Source organism: Notamacropus eugenii, chromosome 1 (assembly GCF_028372415.1).
Source record: "Notamacropus eugenii isolate mMacEug1 chromosome 1, mMacEug1.pri_v2, whole genome shotgun sequence".
Lineage (NCBI taxonomy): Eukaryota > Metazoa > Chordata > Mammalia > Diprotodontia > Macropodidae > Notamacropus > Notamacropus eugenii.
The window spans coordinates 567,855,766-567,875,083 of record NC_092872.1 but is presented as its reverse complement, the minus strand read 5'-3'; the positions used below and the strand labels follow the sequence as shown (position 1 = coordinate 567,875,083).

The following is a 19,318-nucleotide window of genomic DNA, read 5'->3' as shown; positions in this document are numbered from 1 at the left end:
AATGGAAGTTAATGACTTAACGAGAAATAAAAAAAAAAAACATCCCAATAAAACAAAGTCAAAAGAATGAAAAATAGAAGACAATGTCAAATATCTCACTAGAAATAAACAACTAACCTGAAAAATAGATCCCAGAGAGATGATTTGAAAATTATTGGACTAAAGCCATGATTAAAAAAAAACCTAGACATTATCTTCCAAGAAATTATCAAGGAAAACCATCCTGATATTCTAGAACCAGAGGGTTAAATAGAAATGGGAGGAATCCATTGATCACTTCCTGAAAGAGATCCCAAAATGAAAAGTTCCAAGAATATCATAAACAAACTCCAGAGTCAGCAAGCAGTCAGAAAGAAACAATTCAAGTATTGTTGACACATAATCAGATAGCAGCTTCTACATTAAATGACTAGAGGGTTTGGGATATGATATTCCAGAGGTCAAAGCAGCTAGGATTAAAACCAAGAATCACCTACCCAGGAAAACTGAGTATAATCCTTCCTGTGGAAAAATGGACATTCAATGAAATAGAGGATTTTTGATCATTCTTGATGAAAAGACCAAAGCTCAATAGAAAATTTGACTTTCAAATACAAGACTCAAGAGAAATATAAAAAGATAAACAAGAAAGGGAAATTATAAGGCACTTAATAACGTTAAACTATTTGTATTCCTACATGGGAAGATGATATTTGTAACTCATAAGAATTTTCACATTATTAGGGTAGTTAGAAGGAGTATATATAAAGTGCACATGTGGAATATGAAGAGATGATACCTAAAAAACCTAAAATTAAGGGGTAAGAGAGTAACCTACTGGGAGAAAGGGAAAGGAAGTGGTAGAAGGTAGTAAATTAGCCCATGTAAAAGGGGCAAGAAAAAACCTTTACAGTGGAAGGGAAGAAAGTGAAGCCAAGGGGGAATGAGTGAGTGAATCTTACTCTCATTGAAATTAGCTCAAAGAGGAAATAACATACGTACTCAATTGGGTATAGAAATCTATCTTACACTACAGGAAAATATGTGGGGAAGGGGACAAGAGAAGTGGGGATGATAAAATGGAGAGTAGATTTGGGGAGGCAGTAGTCATAAGCAAAATACTTTTGAGGAAGGACAGGATGAAAGGATAGAGAGAATGGAATAAATGGGGGTATAGGATAGAGGGAAATACAGCTGGAAATAGTAACTGAGAAAAAATTTGAAGCAAATGTCTCTGATAAAGATCTCATTTTTCAAACATATAGAAAAAGGAATCAAATTTATAAAAATGAGAAGTATTCCCCAATTGATAAATGATCAAAAGATGTGATCAGTTTTCAGATGAAGCAATCAAAGTTATCTATAGCCATATGAAAATATACTCTACCTCAATATTGATTGGACAAATGCAGATTAAAACAATTCTGAGGTACTACCTCATATCTATTAGATTGGCTAATAGCACAGAAAAGGTAAATGACAAATGTTGTCAGGGATGTGGGAAAATGAAATATTAATGCATTTTTGGTGGAGTTGTGACCAATTTTACAGAGCAATTTGAAACTATGCCCAAAGGGCTATAAAATCATGCATATCCTATGACCTAGCAATACCATTACTAGTTCTGTATCCAAAAAGAGATTTAAAAAAAGGAAAAGGACTTATATATACAAAAATATTTATAGCAGCTCTTTTCTATTGCAAAGAATTGGACATTGAGGGGATGTCCATCAATTGGGGAATGTCTGAACAAGCTGTGATATGTGATTATGATGGAAAATTATTGTGCTATAAGAAATGATGAGCAAGATGTTTTCAGAAAAACCTGAAAAAACTTAACAGAAACTGTTGCAAAGTGACATACACTGATGATCAACTATGGATGACTTAGCTATTTTCAGCAATACAATGATCCAAGACAGCTCTGAAGGTCTGATGATGAAAAATGCTATCTCTCCACAAAGAAAGAACTAATAGTGTCTGAATATAGAATGAAGCATACTTTTCTACTTTATTTTTCTTGAGGTGTTTTTGCTTTGGTCTGTTTTCTTTCACAATATGACTAATATGGAAATACATTTTGCATGACTAAACATGTATAACCTATATCTAATTGCTTGCTGTCTCAATGAGGGAGATGGGGGAAAAGAGGAAGAGAGAAAATTTGGAACTCAAAGTCATGAAAACAAATGTTAAAAATTGTTTTTACTTGTAGTTGGAGGAAAATAAAATATTAAATAAAAAACAATGATATTTAACCTCACTCTTCTATTGTACATAAAATAAAAACTCTCTGGAGAGTAAAAGTTGTATGTGAATCTTAATACTTTCTCCTCCCCGGACCTCAGTTTTCTCAGTTATAAAATAAGTATTCAGATGGCCTCTAAGATTCCTCCTAGAACCAGATCTATGATTCTATGATGTTATTACCTCCTGAGAATAGGAAAGGACAATGAGGCAGATCTACAACCAACAATGTTGACACTCAAGTAAAGCTTCACAACATAGGTCAAAGTCAAACAGCATGAACCAGACCCTCTGATAAAATTTTTAAGAGTAATTCTGTTGTAGGAGGTAGAGAAACTAGGCTGGGAAGTGCTTACTTGGGGCGATGCTTGGGAAGGACATACAAACCATCTGGTAGCTTCTTGTCTTAATGAATTATTCTTGCTAAGTTCTATTATTTCCAAATTGATGAAGCAGCCTACATGATAACAGAGAGTCTAAATTCTAGTGTCCTAGGCCAAAGTCCCCATCATCATGCCCTAGTTATGTATCTGGGTAGTAAGTCCCCTAGGGTATTTAGTGATCAGAACTTTTTGCTTATTTCCGTAGATCCCAAAAAATTTACTAGATTTTTTTAACTAAATTGAATCTGAATATTCATCCTTGATGTCATCCAAATACAATGTCCTATTATTACTTTCTATTATATTTTTCAATTTCATTATAGCTGCACAACTAAGTACCACACAGGAGAAATGACTAGTCTGGTGGTTTCTCTTCTAGGAAAATGGTTGGAGATAAAGTATGAGATTGTACAAAGGCTTACCATACAAGCAAATGTAACTACACAGTACCTTCTCAATGAAATACATTAATGGCTCCTTGCCACGGGGAACAGGTGGATCCCAGCTGAGCACAACATATGTTTTGCTGATTTCTGAAGCATGTACATTGGTGGGAGGTCCTGGAATCTGAACATCGCCTAGAGGAGTAATAAACTTAGTGAGTGTTAAACAGTAGATTACCCTGCAGGTCAGCACTTATGCTCCAGCTCAGTTTTCTGAGCTCTTTCCTGGAGGTGCATTGCCAGGGCGTTAAGGACAACCATATCAGTTTTACAGTTTAATAGCAGGCTTTCACTGCTATTTTTGGAAAGCAGGAATGCAAATTGCAAAGTGCTGTTTGGCTTTACTTAGAGTCAAGGTACAATGTATCACAGAAGCTCACATTATTATTTGTATTTTATCACATGCATTTTATATTTTGTGAAGGAAATGAATCCACAAGTTATTACTTTAAGTTGAACTAAAGGGAAAAAAATTAAAAGCAGCAATAGTGGCACACAGAGAAAAGTGCTTTAACTAGAAATGAAACTTTAACTAAACTGATGATTTGTGCAAAAACATGAGCATTAACAGTTTGTGCTCCGCAATGTGAAACCACTACAGAATGCAATTGCCCTATCTTTAATGATTCTCTCTGGTTGTTTTCTTCTTGCTGTATGCACTCAGTGCTTTTAAAATATATAACAACTTCTAAATCACATTGTTTTTCTCTCCTTAGTAGAGTCTCACAATGCTTAGCACATTAACCTGTACTGATAAATTTGAGATTCTGGGTATCTATTGATAAGACTTCTTCAATTAATTAATGCAGTAGATCATCTTATGAGGTTTCCTGACTATCTCTGTTCTGGTATACATTTATTTTCTAACTTAGGTGATCAAGGGCGAATAAAAGTTTTTGAAAGAGATATACCCCTTCTAGGTTTATTCTTCTTATAATCACAATTTTTAAAATTAATATTATTTGAGAATTTTGAGAAGACATCCTGAGGATATTTTAAATGTCTTTAAAATTCAATTTCCATCCCTGAACTCAGCCTCAAAAGAGCAACTGTACCATCACATCCAAACAGTGCCTCTGAAAGATCACGTTTCATTTTGGAATGGTTTTATTACAAGCATACACCAAATCTGAGAGATGATTAGTTGGTACAGACTAGCCATACTTTTATGGAAGACCATTTCTGGCAAGTGGGTAGAATTGCAAGCCAGGAGTCAGAATGTCGCTGTTATAGTGCCAAGAGGGCATTAGGGGGTGTGTATGGGGGGGAAGCATCAACCACTCCCTTGGCATGCTTTGAATCCCCATGCTTGTGTGTGTGTGTGCTTAATTTCCAAGAAATCCTTTGCTCATCTAGAACCCAAATGAACTAGAGAGAGAAAAATCCATAGAGATGTGAGTTACGGAACACTGACCCATGGAATCTCAAGTCCTATGGAACATAAACATTGAATGATGGTTCATTACTAATGTCATGAACTACACATGAAGCAACCCAACAGAATGAAAGAGAAGGCAAATAATAAAAATTAGTGTAATTCTTGAAAATAAAATTAGACTCTACAGAATTTCAGGTTTCAAACTTCTTCCTATCTTTAGAGCTGATAAATATTTTAAAGGAAATAAAAAATATTTGCTCTGATATGGTGAAGAGAGAGATCTGACACCTTCAGCTTGATTAATGAAAAACTCTTATACTAATTAATATGTTTAGCCATAGTTGAAACAATAAAATTGCATATTCCTTTGCTTTCTGAAAATTGTCCAGGTTTGGGAAAGATAGCTTATGCAGAATTCAAAATGACCTTGGGAAGCCTCAAAAGCAGACTAAAAGATTTGAATACTATTTAACAGTGACATGCTCAAGGCTTAGAGGGCAGCTGGGTGTCACAATGGATAGAGTGCCAACCTTGAAGCCAGGAAAACTCATCTTCCTGAGTTCAAATCTGGCTTTAGACACTTATTAGCTGTGTGATCCTGGGCAAGTCATTTAACCCTGCTTGCCTCAGTTTCCTCATCTGTAAAATGAGTTGAAGAAGGCAATGGCAAACCACTTCAATAACAGTGCTAAGAAAACCCCAAAGGTGGTCACAGAATTGAACAAAACTGAAAAACAACTGAACAACTACACAGTTTAGAGCAATACAATCAGAATGGAAAAACATGCCAAATCAATGCAAGGTAAGGGGAATATGGAGAAATGCCTAACCATATTCCTTTTATTTTTCTCTAACTGTTTTGGAATCTAATTCCAGGTTACTTTTCTATGTTTATTGTATTTATTCTATATCACATAATATGTTCCATCCCCAGCTGGATCATTTGTTCCTCACACATGACATTCTACCTCTCATCTCTGTCTTTCACCAATGCCTAAAACAAACTCCAGTCTCACCTCTGCCTCAAGGGAATTCCTGGCATTCTCCAAGACTCAGTTCAGGCTTCAGCTTCTACAGGAAGCCTCTCCTGATCTTCCTTCTTCCCTACAGCAGTTAGCACCATGCTAAGAATAAAGTAGGCACTTAACAAATCCTTGTTGGTCAATTCATTTATTCATTTTCTTTCAACCTGGGAATGTGTGGCTAGTTCCACACTTCAGTATTTCAGATCAAACAGTCAAACCACCTTGCTAATTCCCAGCAGTGTCAATGGCCTGCCCTAACTGAACTTTATTTCTTCTAGGAATTTACACCTTTTTTTTTTACTTGCTACATACACATCGACTCAAAAGCATTCCTCAAACTACAAATAAAAGCTGACAATTTCACAGCCACACCAGCTAAAATAATGGTTACTATAACATATAGCCCCAGAGAACTAGTAAGACACTCCCTCCTCATTTTTTCTTATAAGAAAAGAGAACTATGATAATAAACAGGATATGAAAAATCCAAACACAAAAATATATTTTAATAGCAAAGAGGATAAAAGAACTTATATCTGTAAACTTCTTAACCACTCTATGGAAGAGATCAGGAGCTGTTATTCTAACTCTTATTGTAAAAACTGTCAAAACACCCTCAAAAAATCATGACTTAGAGAGTATGAAGTATTACAAAGAAGGTTTGATTGAGCGTCAGGGTACCTTGAATCTATTTCCTATTTTGCCACTGACTAGCTATGGTGGATGCTCAATTTTCCTCATGGAATCTGTCTGCTACCATAAAATCAAAGGGTTAGATTAAAAATCTAGGGTGGTTTCCTTATCCTAAAACATTCTATGATTTGTTCATATGGCACTGAGGCAACGCTATTTTGCACAGCTATCATTTTTAATGGATATGAGACCTTTTAGTCTTCTCAGCTAACCTGTGGTAATAGTTTCCAATTTGGTTTTCCTGTCAAAAAATAAATTATTTTTTAATTAACAGTTTTCCTGTACATAATCAATAAATATTTTAAAAAGACTTTTTAAAAAAATTGTTTTCACTACTGTACTCTGTCCTGGTCCATCCCCTTTCCAATTCATCTAATGAATCAAGTGATACACCAGTAATCTTCCCTTCGTAGTTGTTTAGTCATTCAATCATGTCCAATTCTTCATGACCCAGGGACTATATCATGGCAGGCCCTTCTATCCTCCACTGTCTTCTGAAATCTGTCCGAACTTATGTTTGTTGCTTCCATGACACTCTCTGTCCATCTCATCTTCTGCCATCCCCTTTTCCTTTTTTCCTTCAATTTTTCCCAACATCAGGGTCTTTTCTAATAAGTCCTGCCTTCTCATTATCTAGGCAAAGTATTTAATCTTCAGCTTCAGAATATGACCTTCTAGTTAACAGTCTGAGTTAATTTCTTTAAACATTGACTGATTTGATCTCCTTGTTAACTAAGGGACTCTCAAAAGTCTTCTTCAGCACCGCAATTTGAAAGCACTCTTTCTGTAGTGCTCAACTTTCCTCATAGTCCAACTCTCACAGCCAGACATTGCTACTGGAAAAATCAAGGCTTTGACTATATGGACCTTTGTTGCAAGGTGATATCCCTGCTTTTTAATATGCTGTCCAGATTTGCCATAACTTTCCTTCCAAGGAGCAAATGTTTGTTTGTTTTAAATTTCATGACTGCAATCTCCATCTACAGTTATCTTTGAGTCCAAGAAAATAAAATCTGACAATTTTTCCATTTCTTCTTCTTCTATTTTCCAGGAAGTGATGGGACCAGTTACCAACATCTTAGGGTTTTGGTTTTGGTTTGGTTTTTGGAGGGTTTTGGTTGTTTATGTTGTTAAAGACAGATTTCACACTCTTCTCTTTCATCCTCATCAAGAGACTTCTTTCACTTTCTGCCATGAAAATAGTATTGCCTGAGACTGTTGATATTTCTCTAGGCAACTTTGATTCCAGCTTTTGATTCATCCAGCCAAGTATTCCACATGACATACTCTGCATATAAGTTAAATAAACAAAGTAACAATAGACAGCCTTGTGGTACTCTTTTTCCAGTCTTAAAGCAATCAGATGTTCCATATTTGGTTTTACCTGTTGCTTTTTGACACACACACTGATTCTTCAGGAGACAAATAAGATATCTGGTACCCCCATCTCTTTGAGGATTTGTCACATTTGGTTGTGATCCACACAGTCAAAGTCTTTAGTGTAGTCAATGAAGCAGAAGTAGATGATTTTCTGGAACTCCCTTACTTTCTCCATAATGCAGCAAATGTTGGCAATTTGGTCTCTTGCTCCTCTGTCTCTTTAAAAACCAGCCTGTCCTAGTAATTCTCAGTTCACATGTTGCAGATGCCAAGTTTACAGAATCTCTAGCATAAACTTACTGGAATGTGAAATGAGCACAATTGTTTGGTAATTTGAACATTTTTTGGAATATTCTTCTTTAGGATTGGAACATTAAAGTGATCTTTTTTAATCCAGTGACCACTGTTAAGTTTTCCAAATTTGCTATTGAGTGCAGCACTTTAACCGCATCATCTTTTTGAATTTTAAGTAGCTCAGTTGGAAGTTTGTCACTTCCACTAGCCTTATGGTTAGCAGTGCTTCATAAAGTCTGCTTAACTTAATTCTCCAAGACATCTGACTCTAGATCAGTAAACACACCATCCTGATTATTGGTGATCTTTCCTATATAATTCTTCTATCTGTCCTTGTTACCTCTTCTTAATCTTTTCTAGTTCTTTTACGTCACTTCCATTTTTGTCTTTAATCATGCTCATTTTTGCATGAAACATTCCCTTGATATCTCTAATTTTCTTGAAGAGATTTCTTCTCTTTCCTATTGTATTATTTTCTTCTATTTCTTTGCATTTGCTTATCTCTCCCTGCTATTCTCTAGAATTCTGCATTCATTTGGGTATATCTTTCCTTTTCTCTTTTACCTTTTGTTTTCCTTCTTTCCTCAGCTATTTTTAAAGCCTCATCAGGCAGTCTCTTGGCTTTCTTGTCCTTTTTTCTATAGAATGTTTTTGTTCCTGCTTCATGTACAGGATCATGAACCTCTATTCATAGTTCTTCAGGCATTCTATCTACCAGATCTAATCCCTTAAATCTATTCATCACTTCCACTTTATAATCATAAGGAATAATATTTAGGTCGTATCTACATGGACTGATGGTTTTCCCAACTTTATTCAATTTAAATTTCAATTCAAAGCTCATGATCTGAGTGACAGCCAGCTCTAGGTCATGTTTTAACTGACTTTATAGAGCTTCTCCACCTTTGTCTGCAAAGTAAGTAATCGATCTGATTTTGATATTGACCATATGGTGATGTCTACATAGATAGTCACCTCTGGGCTTGTTGGAAAAGAGTATTTGCTATGACCAGCAAGTTATCTTGACAGAACTCTATTAGTCTTTGCCCTGCTTCATTTTGTACTCCCCAAGCTTGCCTACTATTCCAATTATCTTTTGGTTTAATGCATTTGCATTCCAATTCTCTATGATAAATGTCACAGCTTTTTTTAGTTTTATTTCTAGAAGATGTTCTAGGTCATCATAGAACTTATGAACTTTGGCCTCTTCATCATCAGTGGTTAGAACAAAGACTTGTATATGGTGATGTTGAGCAATTTGGCTAGGATTTTAACAGATATTATTCTGTCATTGTTGCATTTATACCCCAATACTGCTTTTCTCATCTTTTTATTGACTATCATGACTATATTATTCTATAAGAGATTCTTGACCATGATAGAATATGTAGTCATCACCTGAATTAAATTCACCCATTCCTATCCATTTAAGTTCATAGACACCTAAGATGTCAATATTTAATCTTTCTTTCTCTTGTTTGACCACATCGAGCTTACTTTGGGTCAAGATCCTGATATCCCAGGTTCCTGTGCAATGTTGATCTTTATAGCATTCAACTTTCTTTTTTGTCACCAGACACATCTGCAGCTGAGCTTTCTTTTGGCTTTGACCCATCCTTCTCACTAATTAGTACAGGAGCTACCTGTGGTTGCCCTCTGCTCTTCCCCACAAGCATGTTGGACGCATTCTGACTTGAGAGTCATATCCAGTGTCATATGCAATGTTATTTTAATACTGTCCATGGTATTATAGTGGTTTGCCATTTTCTTCTCCAGTAGATCGCTTTTTGTCAAAACTCTTCACTATGACCTGTCCCTCTTGGATAACCCTACACAGCATAGCTCATGGTTTCATTAAGTTACACAAGACCCACAACAATAACAAGACAGTGATCCAGGAGGAGAGTAATTTTCCTAAAGTAATTCAATTCAAATCATCATTTAACTCCTGCTGTGCATAAGGCACTGTGCTAGGTCTTGGGGATACAAAGACAGAAGAAAATCCCTGCCCTCAAGGAATATGCATTCTGCTGGCAAGATAGAATATGCACAGAGAGAAATAAATATAAGATATTTTAAGAAGGGATATAAAGATAATCACTGGGGAAGACTGAGAAAAGTTTAGTGGGAGAGTTGGTACATGGACTGATCCTTAAAGGAAGTTAGCTAGACATTCAATTGGTGACATCCAGCAAGTAGTTGATAAAAAAAAAGTCACTAGAGTTCAGGAGAGCTCTTAAAGCTAGAAGTATAAGTTTGGGAGATAGATAGATAGATAGATAGATAGATAGATAGATAGATAGATAGATAGATAGATAGATGGAGACTAAGTTCATGGGAACTGATGAGATCATTGAGTTGTAGAAAGAAAAAAGAAAAATGCCTAAGGGTACACTCATGTGTTCATCCATTTTCAAAGAGGACCATGACATCAGAGAAATGATGACATGACTTGCACTTAACTTTGTTTTTAGTGAGGGAAGGCTGTGCAAGGTCACCAGCCTCACTTTCTCCTCCTGAGTCATCTGGATCCAGTGACCAGATATTCATCAGGATGACTGGAGATGGCCCAGGATGCAATGGGAGACCTTGGACTTTTGCCTAAGGCCTTTTTAGGTACTCACTTAAAGTGAGGTAATGCCCATTCAGTGAACAGGCCTCCCCACTGATCCAATTTACACATTACAGAATTGTGAGGCACTTAGGTGACTCTGTGGATAGTGTTGGACTTGGAGCTAGGAAGACCTAAGTTTGAATCCTTTCTTAAATACTTAACTGTTTTGGGACTCTGGGCAAGTGATTAAATGTCTCTCAGTAAAATGGGTATAAAAATAGCACCCACCTCATAGGGTCACAAGGATCAAATGAGATAACAGATGTAAAGTGCTTTGCAAACCTTAAAACTCTATATACATGCCAACTGTCAGTATTATTAAAAGAGAACTTCCTTTCACTGACCATGCCTGAGGACCTCATTTGACATAAATTAATCTATTATAAAGATGTCCCTTATATTCAGGAGATTTCTGGTTGCCTCCAGATTACATACACTTGGTGATTGGTTTCTGACAGGTTGGCTCTCCCCAAATCTCAGTCTTCATTAGCATCCAGTAGTTTTCCTGTTTCCTTATTCCTCTGCCACTAGATAAATCAGATTGATTTCTGTGATTCTTACCTTTTAAATGTCATTGAGATAAATACTGATAATTCGCATTCATGTAGTTCTTTATGATTTACAAATCATAGTCCAACAGTACAATATATGGATTACTCTTCACACTTTATAGAGGATGAAAGCTGAGTTTAAGAGAGATGTGTTGTCCATAGTCAGAAAGTGAGAGAGCACCAGAGCCATGGTTCCAACCCTGGCCTCTTGACCCTAGTTTCAGCATTCTTTCCACTAAACCACAATTACTTCTCAACCTGATCTCCAGAATTTGGGAGGGGGGCCTTAGAAGGAGGTATAGAATTCTGTTCGGAGAGAATTCTGGAATTCTCAATGTAATAACTCTTATGGGAACATATTGGCATGCTCATTACTGTCTGAACTATCTCTAGGCAATACTATAAATACAATCAGGAGAACAGAAGCTACCATTTAGGATACAATGGGAAGACCCCTAAGGGATGTCAAACAGTATTTATGAGCTTCTTCTGGAAGTGAGGATCAATGGTATGCTTAGGGACAGCAAGCTGAGAGTTTTCCTTGTGTTAAATAAGTACTCTTAATTTTTCCTTCAGCTAGAGCTACATGTAAAATCCAATCCTTTTTAAGTTTTTAACTATTGAACTTTTAAAAAGACTAATTACACATTCAACTAAAATCTTTAGCACTACTGATCAAGAGGCCCCAGTGCTCATTCTTCATGTTTTTCTCTCTCCAGGTATATCTGGAAGGCACAGCAAGCAGGAGAAATGTCATTAAAAGTCATATTCACATTGGAAAAAGAAATGTGAATAGTCTAATTAAGAAGCATTCATCTGCTTAGATTAAATGCATGTCAGTTAAAACTGCAGTCAGCAGAGGACTAGAGATTCACATTTTACCCTCAAAGTCATGTTGGACCCCCAGTGGAGAGAGTATGGAAGGCTGACTCAAAGCTACCTTCAGGCAGTCACACTGGAGACTGTATGGCTCTCTTTTTGCATCAAGTCACCAAAAAAAAACACTTTTGTGAGCCCTGAATGAAAACAATCCAGCCAACAGTTAGATTCCTGCTTTCACTTCCTATTACAGCCTTGGTGTTTTCCCCACCTCTCTGTTGACATGAGGTTTGCAAGCTTCAGTGACTGCTCTTTCCCTTTATTTATATAAAGAATTTGCTCATGAAGTGGATTTTTTCCTCCAGCTCTCATGACTCTAATTATAATCTTAAATTCCTTAGATATAAGCAGCTGAAATTAAATCATGAAGAGCTACATACCTTCAAGGTCATCCTGGTAGATTACAATTTCTCTGTCTCCCTCCAAATGAAATGCTGTAGACAGAAGGGAAAAGTTGATAAATTCTTAAAACCAAGAGATTTCATAAGGAAAGATCAAGTCCCTCAAATGCTTCTTTGCCAGGATTGCATCTTTCTGTTCTGTTATTAGAATTACCCATTCCATTGCAATAGAGTTTGACACCTTTGGAGCTTGTCCTAATAAATTGTAACCCACTTTTCTACCATCAATCAAATTATTCAGTAAGCATACTGGCATAACACACCAGAAAATATAGCTATCCACTTAGAATAAATGAGTAAAAGTCCAGTGAATTTTGAAGAGTCAATGTCAGTGAAATTACATTTCAGAAATGTCACTTGGTTACATTGGTTTTGTCCTAGTTTCTGGGATTTGGAATTATACCACCAATGGTTAAGAATTTATTAAGTCTAATTCTAAACCAAGTGAGGCTGTGATTTAATTGGATTTTTCCCACAAGTACTATTAAGAAGGTTAAATGCTTTGGTTTTAGCAGCGTAAAATGTTAACCTGGCTTTATCCATTTACTAAGTGGCATTGACAGGAATACGAGATTAACAAAATGAATGTTGTTAGGCTCAGTTTTTGCAGTTCTCATGACTTGTCAATGGTAGAACTGCATAAGAAAAACAGGACAATATATGGATAAAACCAAGATAGAAGACTTATACTCATGTATCTGTGTAGTATACACACATTCACACACACATACTATATTTACATACATATATATTTACATACATAAAGAGAAAGAGAGTTTCCAATTATGCACAGACCCTCACTAATTGGTTACCTACCTTGTAATCTCTTGAGATCAACAGGATCAAGGGCTGCAACTGCCTCAGAGACCCGAGAAGGTCGACTAATTCCAGCATTGTTAACTGCCCTTACACGAAACATGTAGGATCTGCCCTCAAAAAGTCCAGTCACAGGATATTTGCAGATTTTGACCGGTGCATCATTGCACTGAATCCAATTGTCAGTTCCCACTTCACACCTTGGAAGTTAAAAAAAATCACAAACTTTAAAGATCCCACAAATACACAAAAAGTGCAAATTTATTTTAATAACTAAAAAATGTATCAAATCAATGAAGTCTACACTAATAAAGCTACACATATGTACAAATGGAAATTCCAATGAATGTAAAAATGTATAGAGGACTTCATACAACAGTCCTTTATTTTTCTTAAGCCTTACAGTTTTAGAAAAGACCTCTTAGCTTGCATGCTTTCTACATGGATTTGTGATCTCATCAATATGCCTCTACAAAGATATGGAACATAACTTCCTCTCTGTCTCTTGACATATAATAGCAACAAGGGAACACCTATGTGGCTGTTCATCAGTTACCCCTTGCTCTCATCATGTGACAGGTGCATATTTTTTTTTAATTATCCATTCTTCAATTACCCATTTCTTTCATTAGATCATTTATATAATCTCCTTATAATTCTTCACTCTTAATGAGTAACGTCCTTCCTGTTCACAGCCTCCATAAGTTCTTGCCATTGCCATTTGGGTGATCCTCTACTTTAATTCTTCAGAGAATAGAGCATTCCATAACTTAAAGCCGGACACCATCATTGGGACAATACTGACATCAAAAAGATCACTGTTTCAAAGAGAAGTTTGAGGTCATTAAAAAAACTTTGGAATTTTCCAAAAGAAATACAGCCAACTTTCTCCTCCTGTGTAATTCCACTTGCAGTATATACACATGAATGTTTGTTCACACACATATAAATATGTACATATGCATATATTCACATACCCGACAAACTTTTGAAGAAACATGAATATAATTTAGAAGGATGTGCAGTATTCCAAATTTTGATTCAATAGGTCCAATGTTATCAGGAATAGGAGCACTTTTAGGACCTCACAATCTAGGACGTAAAAGGTATCTCTTTTCAATTAAAACTCTTTGCTGGATCTTCTCTTTGACAATGGAGAATATCTTTGGTGTCTCACTTTATGAGAGGGTCATCAAACAATGTTATCTTTATTTTTGCATCTTTCGGAGAATCTTATAAAATCTTGACATATGCATGAGAGACAGATTGTTGGAGCAAAGCTTTCAAGGGCATTCTTCTGTATTGAGTCAAATGTTTATTTACAGTCAATAAACAGCACACTCAGTATACTTGCATTCTCCACATCTCTCAGTCAATTATATAATAGTCAAAATACAGTCAGTTATGAAACATCACATTTTTTGAAAACTGTTCTTTGAGATCATAAAAGGGGAAAAGGATCTACATGTAAAAAATATTTATAGCAGCTTTTTATAGTGTCAAAGAATTGGAAACTGAAGGGATGCCCATAAATTGGGGAATCACTGAACAAGTTGTGGTATATGAATGTAATAAAATACTGTTGTTCTATAAGAAATGATGACAGGCATATTTCAGAAAAACCGGAAAGACATGAACTGATGCTGAGTGAAGTGAGAAGAACCAGAACATTGTGAGATGACCAACTTTGATAGACTTAGCTCTTCTCAGCAATACAATGATTTGAGACAATTCCAAAAGACTAATAATAAAAAATACTATTTCCACATCCAGAGGAAAAAAATGCACTCTGAATGCAAAACAAAGCATACTATTTTCACTTTCTTTGTTGTTTGTTTTTTTCTTTCTTGTGGTTTTCCCTGTTTTTCTAATTCTTCTTTCACAACACAACTGATGTGGACATATGTTTAACATGATTGAAATGTATAGCCTACATCAGATTGGTTGTTGCCTTGGGGCAGAGGGAGAGAAGACAGGGAGGGAAAAAATTTGAAACTCAAAATCTTACCCAAAAAAGAAAAGACTATCTTTATGTGTAATTGGAAAAAAATAAAATACTGTGAAATGCAAAAAGAAACCTGTTTTCTTTTCAAAGATGCTTTTGATGCATTTTTAGATTATTCTTATAAAGTTAGGTAGATATATAGATAGATATAGATATAGATATGAATGTGAGTAGTTATTTATGTTCTCTTGGATGTCTTCTTTTGGAATGATAATGTATGAGATTTTTTCCATGTCTTTGATATCTTTTCATCCTTCATATAACATGAAATGCAATCCTTTAATTGCCTAAAATTGTGGTGCATTCAAGATGAATCTCTTCTTTATGAACTTGTTCTCATCCAGTTTCTTTTCTCATCCTTGGGTTTTCTTCAGTGTCATTTCCACTTTCTCTAAATAGATTTCACTGTATTTTAGGATGAAAAGAGTTAGTTATAAAAATATTTACACAAATATTTTTTTCCCAATTTTTCTTGTTTGTCCTACTTCCAGTTTCATCCTTAAATTCCCTCTGGATGATCTTCCTTATTTGGATCTCTAACCAAATTTCTTTTAAACTTGTTTTTCCCTTTCTATCACCTCTCTTTCTTTTATGAGGTAATACTGCTCATAACCTTCTCCCATCCATCTCGGCAACATTTTAAGACAAGATTATATTCTAACTTAATGTTGTTTTTAGTTTCCACATCTCTTCATTCAAGAAGTAAGTCAGGTATTAGATGACTAAGACAGGTCCTTTTGGTCTCATTACTGTGATTAATTTATATCAGCAAAACTTCTTTATAATGTGGTTTTAATTGGTGTTAATGTCCTTTTCTCCATCCATTTTCCATTTTTAATTGTCAGCAAAAACTTTAAATATGTTACATTGGCATTATTTTAATTAAATAACTTTTTTCTCAGCTTTGGGATACTCTTTATCTCTGTTCAAACAAGTTGGTAGTCCGTAAACAACAGGCTGTTTCAGAAATGACTCCTACATTAGTGAGGCATTATTTCCTGATTACTATATACAATATTTCAATTTCTAAAAGATTATTTGGTGCTCAACACATCCAGGATCTTTCTTTTCTTTTCTCAAAAAATGTATTTATGATGCATAAATATGAAGCTTCTGTGTAATGTACAAGTTTTCTGGAACTCTTATTCCATACTCCAGAACTATTTTCTAACATATTTTTCACTGTCTTCTTTGTATTGAGGTCACTGAGCATCAAAGTATATATTACTTTAACTTGAAGGATATCAATTTCTTCATGTAACTTCTCTCCTTCATTCTCTACAACAAGACAATATAACCTTTTTGCATTTGTACACACAACAAGACCAACTTTATCTACTTCTTTTTTTGCCCCTCCATTCCCAAGGAGAACCTGAGCAATGTTTCCATTACCTACAATTTCCCTTTGTCTCTTTGTTTCATTTATAGTAAGAATGACAGTATTGTTGCAATTCAGTTCTTCCAGTCGTGTCTATTTGTTAGTCACCAGACAAACATCTCACATTTAAAGCACCAACAGTTCAGTTAATGTTTATTCTGACGCTCTGCTCCCATCACTGTAGAAACACAGAGTGGAAGCCCATTTTGCATTTTTCTTTATTTCCTGGGCTGCCCTGGCCAAAGAATTTATTTAGTCAACTTACTGATAATGTGCCTCTCTCTGCTCAACCAGTGTAGACCTCAAAAAAGTAAAGACAGTGTTGCTATAACAGTGTTGCAGTGACTTAGAAAATAAAATGCTCTTCCCCTTACAAACACACACACACATACACACACACACACACACACACACACACACACACACACACACACATACACACAATCTCTCCAGTATTATAGAACTTAGAACTGGAAAGAACCTTAAGTATCATCTATTCCAGTCACTTTATTTTATATATAAGAATTTTGAAGCCCAGAGAGGTTAAATGACTTGCCCAAAGTTGTATAGTTCATAACTGGCCAAATCTAGCACTCTTTCCACTGTACTATGGTGCCTCCTCTTTCATTTTAGACATGAGGAAACTGAGGCCTAGGGAGAAAAACTTGCCCAAGGTAATGCTAGTAAAGCTAGAACCCAAATTCCCCATCTCCTAATACATTGTGACTTTCACCACACCATAGAATCTTTGGTGCTTAATTGATATTCTTATTAGAATCCAAAATCATAACAGCAACTGCTCTACATAACAATAACACCTGGCTTTTCAGAACATTTCTGAAATAAAAACTGCCAAGCCTTTTACAAGTATTAAGATGTAATTAGAACCCCAAATGTTTAACAAAATTAGCATATCCATCAGAAACTGAAAAATTGAAGTGAACATATCAGCAACAAGTTTGTAAATCTATGTTCTTATGCTTCATAATCTTTAGGAAAATTCATTGATTTTCAAATGGATGGCCAATTTGTACAGAACAGGGATTTATTTTAATTCAGAATCAAATAATCCAGTAATCAATAGGTATTCTTTAAGTACCTACTAAGTGCCAGACAGAGCAGAGATATAAAGACAGAAATGCAACAATATCCAAATCCAATAAACTTATGTCAAGTGCCTATTATGTTCTAGGCATTGTGCTAAGCATTGGAAATACAATAAAAAAAATTTAAAGCCCCTGCCCTCACATAGCTTATAATCTAAAGAGAGAGACAACACACAAAAGGAGGCAGGAAATGGTGAGGAGTATAATGGAATACCAGGGGGTACCTGGATTCCATAGAGTTGAAACCATGCAGAACAGCAAAGGCAAAATGGAAGGAACTAAGTCTAGTTTCTGCCCTCAATAAAGGAAAACATTGGATGGAATTTAATATTCTGCCCTCCAAAAAAATGAGGAGAGTAGGCAGAGGGAGGTGGAATCAATAAAGGCTTGAGTTAGCAGCATGATGATGAATTTCGTATTGATGAGCTTACTCTAGCTATGACAACTTGTTTAGCGGAGCTGAAAAAGGCAGGACTACGGACACAAAGTGGAGTGTATCTGTCTACAAGCTAGCTAGTATTTATATAATGCTTCAAGATTTGCAAAGAGCTTTTGATCATCTGTTCATCTTAGTCACAACAGCACAACAGTCCTATATAGCAGTTGCTATTATTACCTCTACTTTACATTTGAGGAAACAGGATGAGAGAGATTAAACAAACTGCCCAGAGTTCCATAGCTAGAAAGCAATTGAAGCATGATTTGAATTCAAGTCTTTCTAACTCCATGTCCAGCACTCTATCCACTGTGCTACCTAGTTTCCTAGGAGCTTATACTTGTTTGGAGAGATATATGAATATTTAAGTATATACAAAAATCAATTAAAGTAATTGCAGAGAAAGATAAGGACAATTGTGTTCAGGAAAGGCTTGATGTAGAATGGGATGCTTGAGCTGAGCTTTACAGAACTTTACAGAACAATTTCAGAGTTCAAACAATTCAAGGTAAGCACAAGCTATATCTCTGATAACAAGTGGCTGCTGATGGGAGTGTGGAGGCTTCAGGCTAAGAACTAAAGTGGTTGGGAATATGGAAAGTAGAGAAAAAGAACTTTGAGACTCAGAGGTGTCTAAGTTCATTGATGCAAGGAGCTCAATCCTTCAAGGTTATTCTAGCATGGACAGAGTTGAGGAGGGAGGTGGAGTTTTAAATACATCATTGGAGCATGTGTCATCTTCTAGAGTTTGACCTAATCAGAAGTAACCATTCCACTATGGTTAGTGAGGCAGGTTTTTCTCCCAAAGACTTCAGGGTTGTGGAAATTTTTTTCCTGGGTGAGAATACTAGTGTATTTTCTCTAGTTCAGAATGGAAGAGGAAGTAGAGATTTTCCAACAGATGTTTGTGGCTAGAAATGGCTTTCTATTCCGATATATTTGAGATGTGTTTCTCTCAGGACAACTATAGAGATGGCAGTGAGGAGGTCAAAGATAGTTGACACCCTTCATCCTAACTTTCTGAACCCTGCCTTCCTAGAAGAGAATGACACACTTCTAGAACCTATATGCTTCAAGTTTCTTTCAAAATTCTGTGTCCTTAGGTGGGTGTGGATGGGGCCTAGTAGCAAGAAAGGCAGAAAGCTAAGGATGCCAGAGTTGCCAGAAGAGGAGGATCAGGAACAGGAGGGGTTGGTATAGGAAGAAAGGGGAAAAAGAGAAAAATGGAGGGCAAAAAGGGATAACTCAAGAATGAAGAGACAGAGGAGGAAAAATAGAAAAGGAAGAAGAAGAAAGGAAGTAGAGGCAGA

The 19,318-nt window shown here is 35.8% G+C and overlaps 1 protein-coding gene across 1 annotated transcript in view; it reads right to left on the bottom strand.

The window, feature by feature from the left end:
- MYOM2 (myomesin 2) overlaps positions 1-19,318 on the bottom strand; it is a 161,063-nt gene that overhangs the window by 74,295 nt on the left and 67,450 nt on the right. Inside the window, exons 12-14 of the mRNA XM_072634369.1 lie at positions 13,084-13,283; positions 12,247-12,300; positions 3,060-3,187 (exon numbers count right to left, since the gene is read on the bottom strand). Of these exons, the coding sequence (XP_072490470.1) occupies positions 3,060-3,187; positions 12,247-12,300; positions 13,084-13,283 (382 nt within the window). The remainder of the gene's footprint in view (positions 1-3,059; positions 3,188-12,246; positions 12,301-13,083; positions 13,284-19,318) is intronic.